At 37.5% G+C, this 21084-nt stretch overlaps 1 protein-coding gene across 1 annotated transcript in view; it reads right to left on the minus strand.

Moving 5' to 3' along the window:
* Nucleotides 1-21084, minus strand: part of LRRIQ1 (leucine rich repeats and IQ motif containing 1) — a 725247-nt gene that overhangs the window by 627000 nt on the left and 77163 nt on the right. Inside the window, exons 8-9 of the mRNA XM_053716929.1 lie at nt 11261-11413; nt 9331-9481 (exon numbers count right to left, since the gene is read on the minus strand). Of these exons, the coding sequence (XP_053572904.1) occupies nt 9331-9481; nt 11261-11413 (304 nt within the window). The remainder of the gene's footprint in view (nt 1-9330; nt 9482-11260; nt 11414-21084) is intronic.

Raw genomic sequence — 21084 nt, forward strand, 5'->3', positions numbered from 1 at the left:
CTCTAAAGATTTTTTAAATTGAATTGCAAGAAAACATGCTAAAAATAAAGGGATAGTAAGCTCAAAATTAAACATTCATGATTCCTACCAATTTTGACATTTTAAGAAATTTTCCAATGCATATTTATTATCAAATTTGCTTTGTTCTCTTGGTATGGTTTGTTGAAGAGTAAATCTAGGTAGGCGCAAGAGCCACAATGCACTACCGGGTGCTAGCTGAACACATCAGGTGAGTCTACGAAAAGAGCATTGCTGCTCCTAAATCTATCTATGCTGTTCAACAGAAAATACAAAGAAAACATGCAATATTGTTTAAAATTGCATGCTCTGTCTAAATCATAAAAGCTTAAAAGGGACAGGAAACCCCAAAATGATCTTTCGTGATTTGGATAGAACATACAATTTACTTCTAATATTGGGTTGCATTGTTTTCTAAACATAAAAAAATATACTATAAAATTAATTCCTCCATATAAAGAGCACTGGAGGGTTTTGGGCTTGTTCTATTGCCCCTGTAAGAGCTTTTTGGGAGGTTAAACCTCCAGCCTTGGGACCCAGAGGAGTTTTACTATACGGGAGCATCACAGCCGGAATCTTACATCCTATTAGACAAGCGACATATGTGACTGGAGTCACGCGACGATTTCGAGAGCCGGAGGTATTCGAGAGGGCAGTTTGTTTGTCAGCCTGCGCACAGCCAGCAGACATCAGGACTTTACAAGTTTTGATTCCGGTGGGCACCAGGAAGTGTGTTTGGCAGCATAGCAGTGCATGAATAGGCACAGATAGCTTGTTAACACTTGAATATTTGACACTTGTTTTTGACTAGTCCTAAGGGGTTAATGTGACTCTAACTTGCTTGACTGAATATCCGTTGTACAGCGATCTACTTTATTGTATAATAATACTCTGGCTGTGAGGTTTATGGGCTAAAGGTTGGGGGCTAGACTATATTGTCTGGACTAATTGTCCCAACAGTATATGGTCACTTCCTTTACTCTTGTGTATACATATATATATACATCCGTGTTTTGTATATGTCTAGGGTGATTACATAAGCCTGTGAACCCTTCACTTGTTCCCAGTTTGTTTGATTGAGGGCTTGCATTGTTTGGCTGGTTTAGGGACCCAGGTTTTGGAAGGGACCTTGACGTGGTACCTGGGCTTGTCCCATTTGGCCAGATGTGGTAACTAACCCTTCCATTATTGCTTTTAATCTTAGCTGAGAGCTTGTGAGTGCTGGACTTTCTATGTTTGTTGTGTGTATATATATATATATATATATATATATAAAAATATAAGCTAGATTACTAGTGACACGCTAACTGTGGCACACAAGCGATAAGTATTATATAGCGTCTCAGAATGCACTATCCATATTTAATAAATTATTTAAATATGTATGAATTGTACATATTTCACATTCTAATGTACTTTACATAAGGGGATATGTTCTAAATATTTTTAAATAGATATTTTGCCAGCTGGGTGGCATTATGAAGTAGCTGAGTGGCATTATGAAGTAACCGGGTGGGGGTAATGTAATATTTTCTAATATTATATTATATTCTGCTAATTGCATTATTTAACATAAATGTATTTAACCCTTTAATGACCAAGGACGTGCTATGTACGTCCTCAAAAAAATGGCAGTTAACGACCAAGGACGTACATAACACGTCCTCAGTTAAATTAAGCGCTGGAAGCTTCCAGCCGCTCTCAGGACATTGCGGCGATGCCTCAATATTGAGGCATTGTGCAATACCCTTTAGGCAGTAACCGATGTAGAGAGGGCCACTCTGTGGCCTTCTCTGCATCTGCCAGCGATGATGCCGATTGTTGGTAGCGTGGGAGGGCTTGGAGGGAGGTGGGTGGGCGGCCCATAGCTGGAGGAGATAGGAGGAGGGCGGCAAGGGGGCATGAAGGGGGCAGGAGCGGGTGGGACAGCTACGCCACGCTACAGCATGGCAGTGAGTGGGAAGGAGGAAGGAGGGGGGAGGAGAGGTGGATCCTATGTGGGATCTGTGTTTGGAAAGGGATCTGGGAGGGAGAGGGGTATGCTAATGAGGAGGTGCAGCTACACTACGGAAAAAAAAACTTGTAATTTTTAAAAATAAATAAAAAAAACACAATAATTTAGAGCAAACTGGATACTGGCAGACAGCTGCCAGTACCTAAGATGGCGGCAAATAGGTAGAGGGGGGAGGGTTAGAGAGCTGTTTGGGGGGGCTCAGGGAGGTTGGGTGGTAATAGGGGATCCTACACTGCCGAAAATATATAATACATTTAAAAAAAAAAAAAAAAAACTTTTATTTTTATACCCCCAGTACTTAAGATGGGGGTGACCCTTGGGGGGTGGGGGAGGGAAGAGAGCTGTTTGAGAGGGGTCAGGGAAGGATTAGGTGGGAGACAGAGCTATACACTAAAGCTAAAATTAACCCTACAAGCTACCAAATTAACCCCTTCACTGCTGGGCATAATACAAGTGTGGTGCGCAGCAGCATTTATCAAAAAGCAATGCCAAAGCCATATATGTCTGCTATTTCTGAAAAAAGGGGATCCCAGAGAAGAATTTACAAACATTTGTGCCGTAATTGCACAAGCTGTTTGTAAATAATTTCAGTGAGAAATCTAAAGTTTGTGAAAAAGTTAACCATATTTTTTTTTATTTGATCGCATTTGGCAGTGAAATGGTGGCATGAAATATACCAAAATGGCCGTAGATCAATATTTTGGGTTGTCTACTGAAATATATATATGGATATATATATATATATATATATATATATATATATATATATACACACACATACATATGTATATGTATATACACACACATGTGAAGGGTTATTCAGGGATTCCTGACAGATATCAGTGTTACAATGTAACTATCGCTCATTTTTAAATAAAAATGGTTTGGAAATAGCAAAGTGCTACTTGTACTTATTGCCCTATAACTTGCAAGAAAGGCAAACAACATGTAAACATTGGGTATTTCTAAACTGAGGACAAAATTTAGAAACTATTTAGCATGGGTGTTTTTTGGTGGTTGTAGATGTGTAACAGATTTTGGGGGTTGAAGTTAGAAAAAGTGTGCTTTTGTTTTAAATTTTTTCATCATATTGTATATTTTTTATAGTAAATTATAGGATATGATGAAAATAATGGCATCTTCAGAAAGTCAATTTAATGGCGAGAAAAACTGTATATAATATGTGTGGGTACAGTAAATGAGTAATAGGAAAATTACAGCTAAACACAAACACTGCAGAAATGTAAAAACAGCCCTGGTCCTTAACGGTAAGAACATTGAAACATGGTCTGGTCACTAAGGGGTTAATGATAATTTGAGCAATCAAAATGTAAAGGTTTAAGAAAGAGTACAAAAGTATGGAAAACAGAGGTACATAATTGTATACACATAATTAGGAAAAAAGGGGCAGGGGCACTTAGTAATTATAGCAAAACCTTGAACATAATGACAATACACTATAAGTTCAGACAATAGCAATGAGTACCAAGTATAGGGAGTCATATATAAATGTTTCATGTAGTAAAAAATATAAGAAAAGAAAACCTTACCCCCCCCCCCACTCCCCTGATATCCCCTTAAACACCAGATTTTTTGTTGTTTAAAAAGGTAGATAATCCCTTTATTACCCATTCCCAATTTGACATAACCAACACAGTTATAATAATATACTTTTTACCTCTGTGATTACCTTGTCTCTATGCCTCTGCAAACTGCCCCCCTTATTTCAGTTCTTTTGACAGACTTGCATTTTTAGCCAATCAGTGCTGACTCCTAGGAGCTTCACGTGCCTGAGCTCAATGTTATCTATATGAAACACATGAACTAGCTCCCTCTAGTTGTGAAAAACTGTCAAAATGCTTTCATATTAGAGGCAGTCTTCAAGGTCTAAGAAATTAGCACATGAACCTCCTAGATTTAGCTTTCAACTAAGAATACAAAGTGAACAAAGCAAAATTGGTAATAAAAGTAAACTGGAAAGTTGTTTAAAATTACATGCCCTATTTAAATCATGAAATATTTTTTTTTACTTTACTGTCCCTTTAAACACATAATAGTCAAACGTGAACAACAAATAGTAGCCCCTTATGATAACTAGTGGCCACTCTTGGACCACGTAAAACGAAAGAAAAAAATATAGGGGAAGAAGAGCTGCAAGGACCACTCTTGGAACCAAATAAGATTAAATCAGTGCATCTCACTACTGTAAACAAATCTAAAGTTATATATCTTATATAGGTACAGATAATTAATTCTAAGCTTTAAGGGATAGTAAAGTCCAAATTAAACTCTCATGATTCAGATAGGGCATGTGGTTTTAAACAACTTTCTAATTTACTTTTATCATCAAATTTGCTTCTCTTCTCTTGATATTCTTAGTTAATTGCTAAACCTAGGTAGGCTCATATGCTAATTTTTAAGCCTGTGAAGGCCACCTCTACTTTGCATACATTTGACAGTTTTTCACAGCTTGAGGTTGTTAGTTCATGTGTTTCATATAAATATAAAATAAAAGCTACTCTGAGGGACTCTGCAAATGCATCTTAGAACACAATAAGTAGAGCGCTTATTTATCTTAAAAGAGTGTCAGTCTCCAAGGAAGGTGTGATGTATATCAATATCGGGTGGTGCGCTAATTATGATTGTTGATTGTTAAATAAACTAGCTTAGCTTAACTAGCTTAAACTAAATTAGTTGATTAACCACTAACAATACCATCCATGAAGGTCTGCTTCCCGGAAACATTCCTAGAAAATTGGTATAGATATATATTTTACCCAAAAAAACATCAGATATATACAGAAATATGAATTTAAAGGGATATTAAACCCACGTTTTTTCTTTAATGATTCAGATAGAGCATGTAATTTTAAGCAACTTTCTAATGTACTTGTTACATTAATGTTTCTTCATACTCTTGCTATCTTTATTTAAAAAGCAGCAACGTAAAGCTTTATCCAGGGGGCTGAACATAAAATGGGCTGTCTCCTAAGCTTTACATTACTGCTTTTTAAAGATAGTAAGAGAACGAGGAAAAATTGATAATAGGAGTAAATTAGAAAGTTGCTTAAAATTGCATGCTCTATCTGAATAATGAAAGAACAAAAATGGGGTTTAGTATCCCTTAAAAGAATAAATAGAAAATATTCTGCTATGTGAAGAACATTGGAATGTGAAAACATAATTTATACTTACCTGATAAATGAATTTAATTCATGTGGTGAGAGTCCATGATCCATTACTCTTGGGAATTACCCTTCTCTATTACTAAAAGGACACAAAGAATCCCAAACCTCAAGAGCTCTATAAAACCCTTCCCACCTCACACATACCTCAGTCTAATGTATAGCCAAGCAAGTAAGGTAACAAAAAATAATAAGAAAACAGGAAAAAAAGGATAAAAGATGTGCTGAAGAAAAAAAACTAACACCGGAAAAAACTAAGGATGGGGTCTCGTGGGCTCTCACCACCATGAAAGAAATGAATTAATCAGGTAAGTATCAATTGTGGTTTTTTTCATACAGGTGATGACAGTCCAAGATCCATTATTCATGGAACTAATACCCAAGCTGTGGAGTCCAGAAGTAATAACAGAAAGGGATGGATTTTAAAAACATATTTTTTACTGAGAAATTAAATCCACAAACTCAAATAAATATATTCTGTATTTTAATGATATAAATACATACATACAAAAAGTATTAGGCCACCATTTGATTTGTTGTTTTACCAAAGTTTTAATGACCATCCATATTTATTTTTTGGTCTCTGTATTAAGATAGAAAATACAGGAAATGTGTACACAAAAAATAAAAACACAGTTTTAAGAACAACTTCAGGCAAAAGTCAGTATTAAGTGTGTGACCTCCCTTGGTACTAAGCACATATTGAACTCTTTTGGAGAGACTATCCTTAAGTTTTCTGAAGTAATCTTCTGGTAAATGATATCTTCTTTAGATTTAGGTTGTCTTTTATTTCTTTCTATGTCCAGGTGATCCCATACTGCCTCTATAATATTCAGGTCTGAAATCTGAGGAGGCCAGTCCACGACTGTCAGTGTTTCATCAGCTGTTTTTCTCTCCAAATATGATTTCACTGCATTAGCAGTGTGCTTGGGATTGCATGATGAATTAAAACCTGCCTGTACTTTTTAGCATTCATGATCCCTTCAATTTGGACAATATCGCCAACACCACTTGCAGAAATGCAGCCCCAAAACAGGACAGACCCTCCCCCATGTTTCACTGAAGGCCGCAAGCACTCATTCTTCCATCTCTCTCCAACTCTTTTTTTCACATATTGTTGATGATTGGACCCAAAAATGTCATACTTTGATTCGTCACTCCATAATACTCTTTTCAAACTGATCTTCATTCCAGTCTTTGTGAGCTTTACCATATCTTAGCCTTTTCCCCTTCCGAAAAAGTGGTTTCTTGGCTGCTACCCTTCCACAAAAACCATTCCTGATCAAGCTTCTTTGGACTGTAGAAGGGTCAACTTGGAATCCCGATGAAGCTGCCAGATGCTGAGCCAGCTCCTAGCTGGACTTTTTACTGTCTCTAAAAGAAGAAACTCTGAGAAACTTCTCATCAGATTTTGAAAGTTTTCTTGGCCTTCTAGTCCTTTTTTTTGTCTTTGACCTTGACTGATTCTTCAAATTTCTTTGAGTATCCAGTTTGTTTGCTGATTTCCCTTTGAAAGTGGCCTTGCTGATGCAAAAGTATGACTTTATGTCTGTCAAAGTATGTGATCTTTGGCATTTTTAATGGAATGATGTGATTGAAAGTTGGTCTTATTAGCAAGCTTCCAATGAATTAAACTCATGCCACATGTGCATGAAATGCTCAAGCATGTCTTGCACAAACATGGTGTAATAGATATTTTTCACAGTAGTCATTTTTACATGAAATAGTAGGATAAATACAGGTGTCAATTAATGACATTAATTAGGGTATTGCTCAAGTGTAAGGGGAGGTCACACTAAATACTTGCCACTTTAGCCTATAGAATGTTTCGTTCTGATCTCATTTTTTTTTTTTTTAAACTGCATACAAATATCCTGTATTTTCTGGTTGTATTCTAAATAAGAGACTGAGAAATAAATTATATATGGTCATTATACCATTGCTATATATACCATTGCTATATATAAAAAGCAAACAGGCAAAAAATCAAACAAACTACCTGAAGAAGCTTTCTACCACAGGCTGCTTCAGAAGAAGCAAAAACCTAAAAATGAAGAATTTAGAAAACATAAACAAAGAAGACCACATAGATCAACTGAAAGTCTAAGAAGTTGAAACTTTACTAGTAGAATTAGCATAAATTTGCTGTAGCGGAGACAGACCTGCCTTCAAAAAAGCTTTAAAAAACAAAAGTTTTAACCAAAAGGCTAAAGAAACAGCAGAAGTCTTCTGACTCTTCCTAGGATCAGAAAGAAGAACAAACTAAAAGTTTGTCTAAAACCCTAGTAACAGCAATGAAATATTCAAGTGCCCAAACAACATCCAACTAATACAAAGATCTCTCAGAAGCATACCTAGAAAAAGGACACAAAGAAGGAACAACAATCTTTCAGCTAAATCTGTCTGAAGAAACCCCCTTAGGAAAGAAATTCAAATGAGGACCGAAAAAACAGACTTATCCTGATGAAACATCAGATAAGAAGGATCACAAAAAAAGAGCAGGTATCTCAGAAACTCTTATAGCAGAAAAAATAGCCAAAAGAAATAACACTTTCCAAGAAAGTAGATAAATGACTAGTCTATGCATAGCTTCAGAAAAAAGGGAGCCTGTAATACCCTTAACACCAGAATAGGATTCTATGGAGAAGAAATAGGCTTGGTAACAGATTAATATGAACAAAACAATGAACATCAGGAAGATTAGTAATCTTTCTGTGGAACAAAATGGAAAAAGCAAAAAAACTGCCCCTTTAGACAACTGGCAGAAAGCCCCTTAAATTGACCATACTGCAAAAACTGTGGAATCCTAGGAATTCTGAAAGAATGCCAGAAAAAAACATGATTAAAACACAATAAAATAAATAGGCCTGAATAAATGTTTTAATCACAGAATCAGACAAACCCCTATGTCTAAGGATCAAGCGATTAATTTCTATGGCATCAACAGACCTTACGATAAAAGGTCTAACCGCAGATGAAGAGGCCAATGAGGCCTACAAAAAACACAAGATATTTTTTTCCCCTTTCAATGATTAAAAAAGCTTGAAGAACTGCACGAAATTAAAAACAAAAATTAAATCTCTAATCACTGATTGCACCTAAACAGGAAAAAAGGGTCGCAAATGCTGTGAGCTAATGATGGAAAAGCAGAATTCCAGGACAGATACACCTTCTGAAGTTTATTCTGCAGGAATCTACCAGCAATAAACACATTGGGATAGAAACTTAATGTCTCCTAGAAAAGACACCCTCTAAGCTGGATATGGGCATAGTTAAATGACCAAAATAAAAAAGCCTGCATAAATAACAACCTGATAATGGACAATTAAGTTCCCCTAAACACTGATTACCTTCAACAATGCTCTTAGAAACGTATCAAAAAAAGAAGGAGCTGCATCCAAACCAAACAGAAAGATGACAACAAACAGTGAACATCTAAGAATGTTAACCAGAGTAAACCCCTTTCTCTTAAGAATCAAACACATATTTTCATTCTTCAACCACCTCCAGTGGAGGCAAAGTAAAGACTGAGGTATGTATGAGGTAGAAGGGATTTTATAGAGCTCTTGGGGTTTGGGACTCTTTGCCTCCTTCTAGTGGTAGAGAAGGGTATTTCCCATGGGTAATGGGTAAGAATGCCAACCAGAGTAAACCCCTTTCTCTTAAGAATCAAACACATATTTTCATTCTTCAACCACCTCCAGTGGAGGCAAAGTAAAGACTGAGGTATGTGTGAGGTAGAGGGGATTTTATAGAGCTCTTGGGGTTTGGGACTCTTTGCCTCCTCCTAGTGGTATAGAAGGGTAATTCCCATGGGTAATGGATCGTGGACTCTCACCACCTGTATGAAAGAAATATTCATATTCCATGTCGAGTTAGTGAACTTTGGTTAAACACTTTGGGAGAATATGTTAATGCAGTCACAATATTAGAAGTTTGGATTTTTGTGTGCATCAGGTTTGAGCTCGTGTGAAAACTTTTCACTTTCAAAAGTTTTCACTTTTCAAGCGTACTTCTAGCGAATTTAACATGTGAGTGGGAGCGATACATTTCGCTCCATTCATAATCTAGCCTTTAATCTGTATACATTTAGTAAGAAAAAAAAATGCTTACCTATTTTGGTTATTGAATTGAAGGACAGCTCCAGATTTCTGAGGTTTGTGCAACTGTCTAGTCCATGTATGGATGATATTTGGTTTTTGTTCAGAAGAAGAATACATAATTTTTCTAGATCTTCACAATTTATTATCTGAATACAATTCTCCTTTCATAAGAAAACATATACTGTTAGTTCATGTAGCCTTCTCCAAATATAACAATTGATAACAACAAATATAACATAACAAAAACTTTAACCCCTTAGCCCAATGTGACGTATATTTATATATATATATATATATATATATATATGGAATATGTGTGCAGTACTTTGCTTATTGTTAAAGGGACAGTTCACCCAAAAACTTTCTCCCCTTTAAATTATTCCCAATGATCCTTTTTACCTGCTAGAGTGTATTAAATTGGTTGCAAGTAACTCCTTTACTCATATTTCAGCATTTGAAATAGCTGATTTAGCTTGTGGTTTCCCAACCTATACTGAAAGTTTTGATACTGGCGTATATGCTATTGGCAAGCCTAAGTAAACACAGCCAGCAGAAGAGATTACACCCTCAGTGGGGGCATGATAGTTAAGTAATAAAATGATAATTTTCCATTGTTCTCTCTATGTATTGAGCTTTGGTGTTCCAGACAAATTTAAGATAAGGAAGCAAGTCTGTGTTAACATAATGAGATCAGATATTACCTGAAGCTCAACCCATTGTAATAGGCTGTGGTTTCAAAGGACAAAACCAGCTACTTCAGATACACAAATAAACCCGAAAATGCAATTTCTCAAATATTTTATACTCTGCAGTTGGTATAACAAGTCATTTAAAATACATTTATGGAAAAACAATTTTACAGTGTACTGTCCCTTTAAGTAACAGCCGAAAGTTGGAGTTCTTGACCACCAGGCATCTATCTTTATATGGAACCAGAGAACGAACGATCGGTGCTCCGGTTCCATATGAAGGTAGATGCCAGATAGTTACAGAGGGTGACACTGTGTGTGTCACCGTCTTCAACGATCATCTGCTGGTGCCGGCGGGAGGTGTGGAAGGGATTCTGGGAGGGAGTGGGAGGGCCCTATAATACAGAAAACAAAATAAAGGGAGAGGGAAGGAAGGGGAGCTACACTACAGAAAAAATGTGGGGTGGGGACATCCCTAGCAGACACCTATAAAAAAAAATAAAAGGTTTTATAGGTACTGGCAGACACTAGTTAGATGGTGGAGGGTTAGAGAGCTGTTTGGGAGGGATCAAGGAGGTTGTAGGGTAAGGGGGATCCTACAATGCAGAAAGAAAAAAAAAAAAAAGTCTTAAAAAGTTAAATATTGGCAGACTATCTGCCAGTACCTAAAATGGTGGTGACCAGTGGGGGGTGAGGAGGGAAGAGACCTGGGTGTGTGAGGTGTGAGGTGGGAGGGGTAATCTCTACACTTAAGCTAAAATTAACCTTACAAGCTACCTGATTAACCCCTTCACTGGCAGGAATAATAGAAGTGTTGCGTGCAGCTGTAGTTAGCGGCCTTCTTATTACAAAAAAACAACAGCAAAATAGGCTCACAAGAATCTTGTAGATGTAGAAAATGCAACAAGCTTACAATACTTTTTTTTAATTCACTATTTTAATATTTATTTGGACTCTGAAATGCAAGCAATTGACTAGTAAAAATGTTGCATCTAATAATAAATTGAAAAGTTTATCTTAATACATCATTGACATTCTTCTTAAGGAGGAATTTATTTTGTAACGTTATGTTGAAACCAGTAAGAATTAGGATTAATATGTTTGATAGAATAACTTCTAAAAACAATGATCAAGTTTAAATGCATTATTTTATTAATACTAAGCATAAAGAGACGGTTCAATAAAGTCAACAAATAAGTGTTAGTTGATAAATTATAATGATCCCAAAAAGCATTAAATAAAAATACGTACCTGTAAATCAATGTACTGCAAATCTCTGCAGCTGCTTATTCCTTCAAGTGAAATTAAATGACAGCGTTTCATGGATAGATACTTGAGCTTTGTACATTCAGACAATGTACTAAGACTACAGCCTGGTAAATCATTTAGAGTTACTGCTGTGACCTAAAAAAGAAGATAGCTGTATTAGTACAACATGCATTAACAGATACATACAAAAATAAAATACTTTTACCAATATGCTTATGAAAACCATGAGGCCCATTTATCAAGCTCCGTACGGAGCTTGTGGGCCCGTGTTTCTGGCGAGTCTTCAGACTCGCCAGAAACACAAGTTATGGAGCAGCAGTCTAAAGACCACTGCTCCATAACCCTGTCCGCCTGCTCTGATGAGGCAGACAGAAATCGCCGGAATTCAACCCGATCGAGTACGATAGGGTTGATTGACACCCCCTGCTAGCAGCCCATTGGCCGCGAGTCTGCAGGGGACGGCGTTGCACCAGCAGCTCACAAGAGCTGCTGGTGCAATGCTGAATACGGAGAGCGTATTGCTCTCCGCATTCAGCGACGTCTGTCGGACCTGATCAGCACTGTCGGATCAGGTCCGACAGACATATGATAAATCGGCCTCCATGTGTCAACCGTTCATACAAAAACATCCAAAAGTGCAAAATAGTTATTAGTAGTACAAAGTACATTTCAAATAAGTGTGACCTTGAGGGAAAAAACAAAAACACCACAATAAAATGATACACTCTGATTTGCAGTAATACAAATTGGACAATGTGTTACTATATTCAATAATGTTCAAACCAGGTTCACACAGTTTGTATTTACTGAGGATAAATACAACCCCTGAGTACTGCGATTCCTGTATTTATTATAACATACATTTTAAGTGTATACTCAGACACACGTTTTGCCGTAGTACACATGGCATTGTCAAGCTTTAGGTGTAAATATGAACAAGTAATTAAAACCATATTATGATCTACTCAGATGATATCCTTTATTTCAGATATGTTCATCTTTGTTAGATCTATGTTGCTGGATGACTCAAACAACTGTTTAAAGATATAGGGTTAGCTTACAAGTGGAGGCCAAAAATATTAGCGCAATTGATTGCTAACTCCTCTCAAGTTAAATTAATTGTGCTACCATTCTTCCACTCGTATTACAAATTTATGGAATAAAAATAACTATTTTGTTGGTCTATTAAAAGGTATCACAATCTACTAAAGGAACAAGTTGAAAGTAAAAAAGGTTAGTGTGCAAGCAAAAGACTCAGGTGCACTAACATCTGGAGGTCGGATAGCACGACTGTGCTAACTCCCTTTCCACATAATCTTCTATGGGGCTCACTATACAAGACTTTTTGGCTTTAACTCACACGCTAACCAGAAGATGCGCTAAAGCCAAAGGGCAAGATTACAAGTTTTGCGGTATGGTGGGGTACGGATATACCGCTGAAAAATTGGCCATTGCGCTTGGAATGGCAGGTCTCCTGTATTACAAGTTGCGGCGGTGTAGCTATACCGCAAGCATTTTAGCCTGTAACGCAACAATCCATTCCGCACTAAAAAAATAATGTTTGAGTGTGGTATTTCCATACCGCTGTATTACAGGTTGTGCGGTCCGGCTAAAATACTTGCGCTACAGCCTATACCGCCGTGATCCATACCCCGATGTGAGACCAGTAGTTATGGATTTAGCTAAACAAAAATGTTACAAAGTACACTAACACCCATAAACTACCTATTAACACCTAAACCGCCACCCTCCCGCATCGCAAATACTATATTAAATTTATGAAGGCCTAATCCCCCGCCCACCCACATAGCCAACACTATATAAAGCTATTAACCCCTAAACCGCCGACCCCCCACATCACTATTACTATAATGAACATATTAACCTCTAAACCGCCGGCCCCCCACATCGCTATTACTATAATAAACCTATTAACCCCTAAACTGCCGGCCCCCCACTTCGCAACTACTAAACTTAACCTATTAACCCCATCAACCAAATTTTTTGCAATCTTAGAGCTTTATATTTTTGTAATTTTAGAGGTTGTTTTTTTTTGTAAAGCAATTTTTTTTAATTTTTCGCAGTGATTTTTTTATTTTGTAATTTAGGTTATTTTATTTTTCGTTATATTTATTGCTTTAAAATAGTAATGTTAGGTTACTTTATAGTTTAAACTTAGTTTTTTTTTTATTTCACAGGTAAGTTTTTATTTATTTATTTAAAGCTAGTGATATTGTAAATTTAATTTAAAATTAGGGGGGTGTTAGGTGTAGGGGTTAATAGTTTAATTTAGTGTGTTGCGATGTGGGGGTCAGCAGTTTAGGGGTTAATATGTTTATTTTATTAGTAGCGATGTGGGGGGCAGGAGGTTTATTTTATTAGAAGCGATGGGGGCAGGCGGTTTATGGGTTAATAGGTTTATTTCATTAGCAGCGATGTGGGGGGCTGCAGTTTAGGGGTTAATAGCTTTATTTTATTAGTAGCGATGAGGGGGGCAGGAGGTTGAGGGAGTAATAGGTTTATTTTATTAGTAGCGATGTGGGGGGCAGGAGGTTTATTTTATTAGAAGAGATGGGGGCAGGCGGTTTATGGGTTAATAGGTTTATTTTATTAGTAGCAATGTGGGGGCCGGCGGTTTAGGGGTTAATAGATTAATTTTATTAGTAGCGATGTGTGGGGCCGGCGGTTTAGAGGCTAATAGGTTCAGTGTCGGCAATTTAGGGGTTAATAACTTTATTTAGTGTCAGCGATGTCGGGGGCGGCGGATTAGGGGTATTTAGACTAGGGGTTTATTTATGTTATGTTAAAACCCAACTTTATTTTCCACAATTACATCAATGGGGTTGCGTTACGGTGTTCGCCATTCCGCGATCGCAGGTGTTTGTTTTTTCTGACACTTTCTCCCCATTGATGTCTATGGGGAAAGCGTGCACAAGCGCGTAAAGTCAGGCCTTGGGTAGTGTGCGGTATGGAGCTTATTGCACCATACCGCACAGCAAGAGAAGGTATGTGTGTTAATAAATACTTCAAATGCATGTGTTCTTCCCATAGAAGAAAATATTCTTTTTAATTTGAAATATAAATATTTAGGCAGCCTCAATTGCTTCTGTCTCTTCATGTAATCCCAGACAGACTCGAATGATGTTGAGATCTGGGCTCTGTGGGGGCTGTCCCATCACTTCTAGCACTCCTTGTTTGGCTGGTTTTTGGGGTCATTATCAGGCTGTAGAATACATTTGAGGCCAATCAGGTGCCTCCCTGACGGTATTGCATGAAGGATAAGTATCTGCCTGTACTTTTCAGCACTGAAGAGACCATTCATTCTGAACAAATCTCCAGTTGCAGAAAAGCAGCCCCAAACTAGAAAGGAACCTCCACCATGCTTCACTGTTGCCTGCAGGCATTCATTATTTTATCACTTTCCAGCTCTTCAGCGAACAAACTGCCTTCTGCTATAGCCAAATATTTTACATTTTGACTCATCAGTTTAGAGCACTTACTGCAGTTTTTCTGCACCCCCCTCCCTGTGTTTTCGTGCATAGTTGAGACGATTTGCCATTTTTCTATGTAGGAGGTACAGTTTTTTTCCATGAAGACCACTTTTGACCAGACTTTCCCAGATAGTAGATGGGTGTAATTTTTATCCCTCTGATGGGGGCAGACTGAACCTTTTTCAGGAGGTCTTGGAAAAGTTAGTACAAGATCCTTGGATACTGAACATAATTTCCCAAAAGTACCACATAGGCTACCGGTTCCACCCTCTTCAAGGAAGATTCCTCCTTTCTCATATCTTAAAAAAAACAGAGCTTTCTTGGCATATGTAACAGACTCTAAAGCTATTGGAGTGATTACGCCATCCTCAGAATAAGGTCCAGCTTTCAAAATGGAGACAATGTGCACTATGCTTCCTTTAGTGCAGGAGGGTCAATTTATGTCTATCATTAACTTTAAAGATGCCTATTTGCATGTCTATCGGCTAGATTTAGAGTTTTGTCGGTAAAGACCCGCGTAGCTAACGCAGCTTTTTTTCCCAACGCACCCTTAAGACAACGCTGGTATTTAGAGTTGTCTGAAGGGCTGCATTAGGCTCCAAAAAGGGTGCGTTGAGCCTAATGTATCGCCACTTCAACCCTCAATACCAGCGTTGCTTACGGTAGCGGTAAGCAGCTAAAACGTGCTTGTACACGATTCCCCCATAGGAAACAATGGGGCAGTTTGGGATGGAAAAAAACCTAACACCTGCAAAAACGCAGCGTTCAGCTCCCAATGCAGCCCCATTGTTTCCTATGGGGAAAAAGTTTCTAAGTCTGCACCTAACACCCTAACATGTACCCCGAGTCTAAACACCCCTAACCTTACACTTATTAACCCCTAATCTGCCGCCCCCGCTATCGCTGACACCTGTATTACACTATTAACCCCTAATCTGCCACTCCGGACACCGCTGCAACCTACATTATTCTTATGTACCCCTAAATCTGCTGCCCCTAACATCGCCGACACCTATATTAAATTTATTAACCCCTAATCTGCCCCCCCAACGTCGCCGCTACCTTACCTACACTTATTAACCCCTAATCTGCCGACCGGACCTCGTTGTTACTATAATAAATGTATTAACCCCTAAAGCTAAGTATAACCCTAACCCTTACACCCCCCCTAAGTTAAATATAATTTTAATCTAACAAAATAAATTAAATATTATTAACTAAAGTATTCCTATTTAAAACTAAATACTTACCTGTAAAATTAACCCTAATATAGCTACAATAAAACGAATAATTACATTGTAGCTATTTTAGGATTTATATTTATTTTACAGGCAACTTTGTATTTATTTTAACTAGGTACAATAGCTATTAAATAGTTAAGAACTATTTAATAGCTAAAATAGTTAAAATAATTACAAATTTACCTGTAAAATAAATCCTAACCTAAATTACAATTAAACCTAACACTACACTATCAATAAATAAATTAAATAAATTAACTACAAGTACATACAATTACCTACAATTAAATAAACTAAACTAAATTACCAAAAAAACAAACACTAAATTACAAAAATAAAAAAAGATTACAAGAATTTTAAGCTAATTACACCTACTCTAATCCCCCTAATAAAATAACAAAGCCCCCAAAATTAAAAAATATCCCTACCCTAATCTAAATTTAAAAAGTTACTCTAAAGTAATGGACACCATCATTTCTAAACTTAAGTTTTAACCTTATCTCACTGTCCTGCTGCAAACAATTAGGAACAGATATAAAACAGGCAATAACATAGACTAATACAAACAAGGTTGTGTGGGTTTCCACGCAACAGTTTACACAAACTCTACTTTATTACCTGGTTTATATATCTTTCCCTAATTGTTCTCTCAGCAGAAGACAGAGATAAATAGAAAACTAGTTCAAACATGGCAGCACCCATTAGCTTATAGAATCTAGAACTAGAAACTAAACTTTTACACTTATTTAAGTAACTAATATGATTGTAAAAATACAGCTACATATTATTATAAAAAGGCTAATCTTTTCTTTGAATATATTGCTTCAGGTTAGAGGACAGATAAGTAGAGATATCCTGAGGATAACCCTGGTAGGTAGTAAATCCCTGTAAACTTTGCTGCAAAAGCAAAGCTACATGACCCTGACAAACATTAGTGCAAAAGTGGTATAACTGACTGGGGGGAAACAACAACACATCTTTATATAGCAAACATTGTTGCAAAAGAGTTAAATTATAAGTTGATCTCCCTTCCAAAGGGTTATCATGATGTGATATAAATATAAAACAATTCAGATGACTAAAAATATGATTCAAACTAAAATGGCATTTTAGTCAAAAGAAAGGGGCCGCCCTTTCATGCTGACTTTGACTTGGCAGGCTTCTTGTTCTGCTTGGACTTATTAAAAGAGTTTGCTGGCTTCCAAGCTCCTTTGGATTGCTCAGATGTTGCGGAAGGCTGTTGGTGCTAAGACTTGTCTGCACGAAAGGGACAAAAAGTAGATCCCTTAGGTTTGGCGTTCTTATCCTTTTTTTTTTTTTTTTTTTTAAATTTTATTTATAGTAAAGAAAATATATTACAATAATCAGTTATAAAAAGTGCATCACAATGAATAAATTATTCCATATAAAATTTAGACAGTAACAATCAGTGTCAAGTAAGGGTCAAAATCCCCCTTTCATTAGTGGATGATATACTAAAGATAATACAAAAATTGGACAATCAGCCAGGATTTATCGTATGTGAGTCAAATATTAAAAAACATGTTACACTTGTGACATATTTGTGATCATTTCTCATCTTTACTTGTTTTAACAGTGAGTGACTTTCTCCCAGACATACACATACCACACAAATAAACAAAACACAGAAGAAAAAAAAAAAAAAAAAAAAAAAAAAAAAAAAACCTAAAATATTCGACTCTCTCATCTCCCCGCCCCGCCTAATCACCTCACCTAGCATCTGTCGCCCATTCTCCAGGGAAGTGGCCAGCTAGAATGTTTACCATAACATACTCTGTGTCTCTAAGAGGTTTAATCAGTTTTTTCTGAAGTGCAAGGGGATGAGATCTCACAAATGTTTCCCATTTTTTGAAGAATGTAGGCAGATATTTATCTTGTGGATAGGGAATATTAAATTGCTCAGTTGTAAAATGATTGATCATAGCACTTTTAAATTGTGACATTGTGGGTGCGGAAGAAGCTTTCCACCGTTTAAAAATAAGATTACGAGCCGTTAGGATTATAGTGTTTATCAGATTGTAATTCTTGGATATTCCCTGAAATTTCACCAGAAAGAACACATCCATTGGAGATAATTTATGGTCCAATTTTAGAGTTACCGTCATCCAGTAGGATATTTTCTGCCAATATTGGTAGGTTTTAGGGCAACTCCACAGACAATGGAATAAGTCTGCACTTGATGAGGAACATCTCGAACAAAGAACTCTAGACTTATACCATTTGGAGAGAGCAGCAGGAGTAAGATATCTTTTAAGGCCAATTTTTATCTGTGACTCTCTCCAAGAGGTCGGTACCCAGCTTTGTTGAGTTATTTGGAAACTCCCGGTAATAGTCTGTTCGTCTATATCTGGGAAGTATGTCTCCCACATTGCCACCATCTCAGTCATCTGCGTCTTTGACGCTTTCTGATTTATGAGAAGATATAGTGGGGAGATTGTGTAGATTCCTGCCGCATACAGGGAGATCTTAGCCTGTAACTCACCCCGGGACCAATTTTTCCCGTATTTTGAGCATATCTCTCGAAGATAGTGTCTAGCTTGGAGATAAGCGTAGAATTCGCGTGAATGTAGGTCAAATTGTATTGCAATATCTTCAAACAGTCGCGGATACCCGTCTGCGTCCTGTAGTTGGGACATATTTTGAAGACCCTTTAACGCCCATACTTTGAATATCTGATTGTTTAGGCCGGGCCCAAACTCGGGATTGCCACATATAGTTAAATAGTGAGATATGTAGGGGGAGCAATCGTTTTCCACACAGAGCCTCTGCCAGGCCACAATAACGTTCTTAAAGGTGGTCATATAAAATATATTAGAGGGCAGGGAAGTGAGAGGACAGTGTAAGAGTGCCTTCAAGCTGAACGGGGCCACAATTTGGTTTTCCCAGATAACCGAGGAAATTTGGTCTTTCTCAGTTAACCAGTCTAAAGCAAATCTGGCTATAATGACCAGATTGTATGTTTGAATATTGGGGAGAGCAAGGCCTGCTGAAAGCTTAGAATTCATAAGTCTATGGGGCGCAATGCGTGGTCTCTTTCCATTCCATAAAAATTGGGAACATGCCCTATTATACATGTTAATATCTTTTTTATGTAAAAAGCATGGGATATTCTGCATAATATAAAAAAGTTTTGGAAAGAGGACAGCTTTAATTAAGGTCACGCGAGCCGTTAATGATATAGGCAACGAAGTCCACTCCTCTAGTTTCCTTCTACAGTAGTCCAAGCTTGGCCTATAATTTATCTTGTACCACTCTTCTGGGTTTCTAGATAGACAAAGGCCAAGATAAGTAATCTGGGAGACCTCGAGGAAGGGATGATTACAAAAATAAGGGGGATTTCTATATAGCCACATTAATTCTGATTTTGAGGTGTTTATCTTAAATCCAGAGATCTCCCCAAATTCTTGAATAATCGCTTGAAAAATGGGTAAAGTGACCTCAAGATTGGAAAGGAATATTAGAAGGTCGTCCGCATATAGAAGCAGCACTAGCTTTTCATCTGCTAGGAGAATCCCGTCCAGTTCTTGTCTTAATCGGATGGCAAGGGGTTCTACACTCAGGTTAAACAAGAAAGGAGAAAGAGGACATCCTTGTCTAGTCCCTCTGGATAACTCGAAGCGTTGGGTAGATGTATTGTTTATGATGACCGCCGAGGAAGGGGTACTATAGATTAATCGAATATAATTAATAAGATATTCAGGGAGTCCGAACCGATCTAGCGCGGAGAACAGGTAGTCCCAGTCAACGCGGTCGAATGCTTTCTCCGCGTCGATCGTTAAAATAGCCTTATCTTCCATTTCAAGTGCCCGTAAGGACTTATATCTACTCCAAAAGGATTTGATCAAGATTAATAGTTTCCTTGTATTTCTTACGGGGTTCCGACCCGACATGAAACCGGATTGATTCTCATGGATCAAATCACCCATGTATGGTTTCAAGCGAGAGGCTATTATAGCTGCGAGTAGCTTATAGTCGGTGTTGAGGACTGAGATCGGTCTATAGGAACTAGGCAATTCCGGGTCTTTCCCTTTTTTTAGGATTAATGAGATATTCGCAGTTGTAAAAGAGGGAGAACAGTTGGTGTTCTCTGAAAAGTAAAAATTAAATAGCTTATTCAATATTGGAGTCACCTGTGTCTGTAGAATCCTATAGTACTCAATAGGAAGGGCATCGGGTCCAGCCGCTTTATTCGTTTTCGCATTCTTAATTGCCATTGTGATTTCCTCCTCAGTGATAGGAGCATTGATCACTTCTCTGGCTTCAGAGGATAACCTTGGGATCTTAATCTTTTCCCAGAATGCCAATTTCTTATCGGGGTTAATAGAGTCCCTTTTGTATAGGTCTTGGAAAAAGTTAAAGAATACTTTTTCAATGTCAGTATGTTTGGTATATCTCATGTCTCCCTGTTTAATAGCAGATATTGGATGACTGACAAAAGATTTAGTGATTCTGGCCAGGAATTTCGCTGATCTACCTATAAAGCCTCCGTACATTGCTCTCAATCTCATTTCTTCCTGAACACTACTTTGTTTAATATGTGTGTCGCGGAGAGTTTTTGCGGTCATATATGCATCCCAACGAACTTTAGTGTGGTTTATAATATAAGCCCTATATGCATTCCTAACCCGATTAGCAAGTTGTCTAGTTGCTAGGCTCCACTTTTTTTTTTAAGTGTAGAGAGTAGGATTTAATTTCCCCTCGTAAAACGGCCTTAGAGGCCTCCCAGAACACTTCGATCTTATCTATATAACTGTAGTTATTATTATAGTATTCATCCCATTTTAAGCGTAATTGGTTCTGAAACTTGATATTGTTGCTCAGATACTTAGGAAAATATATATGATTCTTACCTCGATATCCACAGGTCATATCACACCTCAACCCGATCACGGCGTGATCGGAAATGACAATATCCTCAATTCTGGACACCCAGTTCCAGTTAAGCAGGGATTCAGAAATTAAAAAATAATCGATCCTGGAAAAGGACTGTCTGGACTTGAGATACACAAGTATAGTCTCGGGCATCCGGGTTCTGAACCCGCCATATGTCAAC

The sequence above is a fragment of the Bombina bombina genome, chromosome 6 (genome assembly GCF_027579735.1).
Source record: "Bombina bombina isolate aBomBom1 chromosome 6, aBomBom1.pri, whole genome shotgun sequence".
NCBI lineage: Eukaryota > Metazoa > Chordata > Amphibia > Anura > Bombinatoridae > Bombina > Bombina bombina.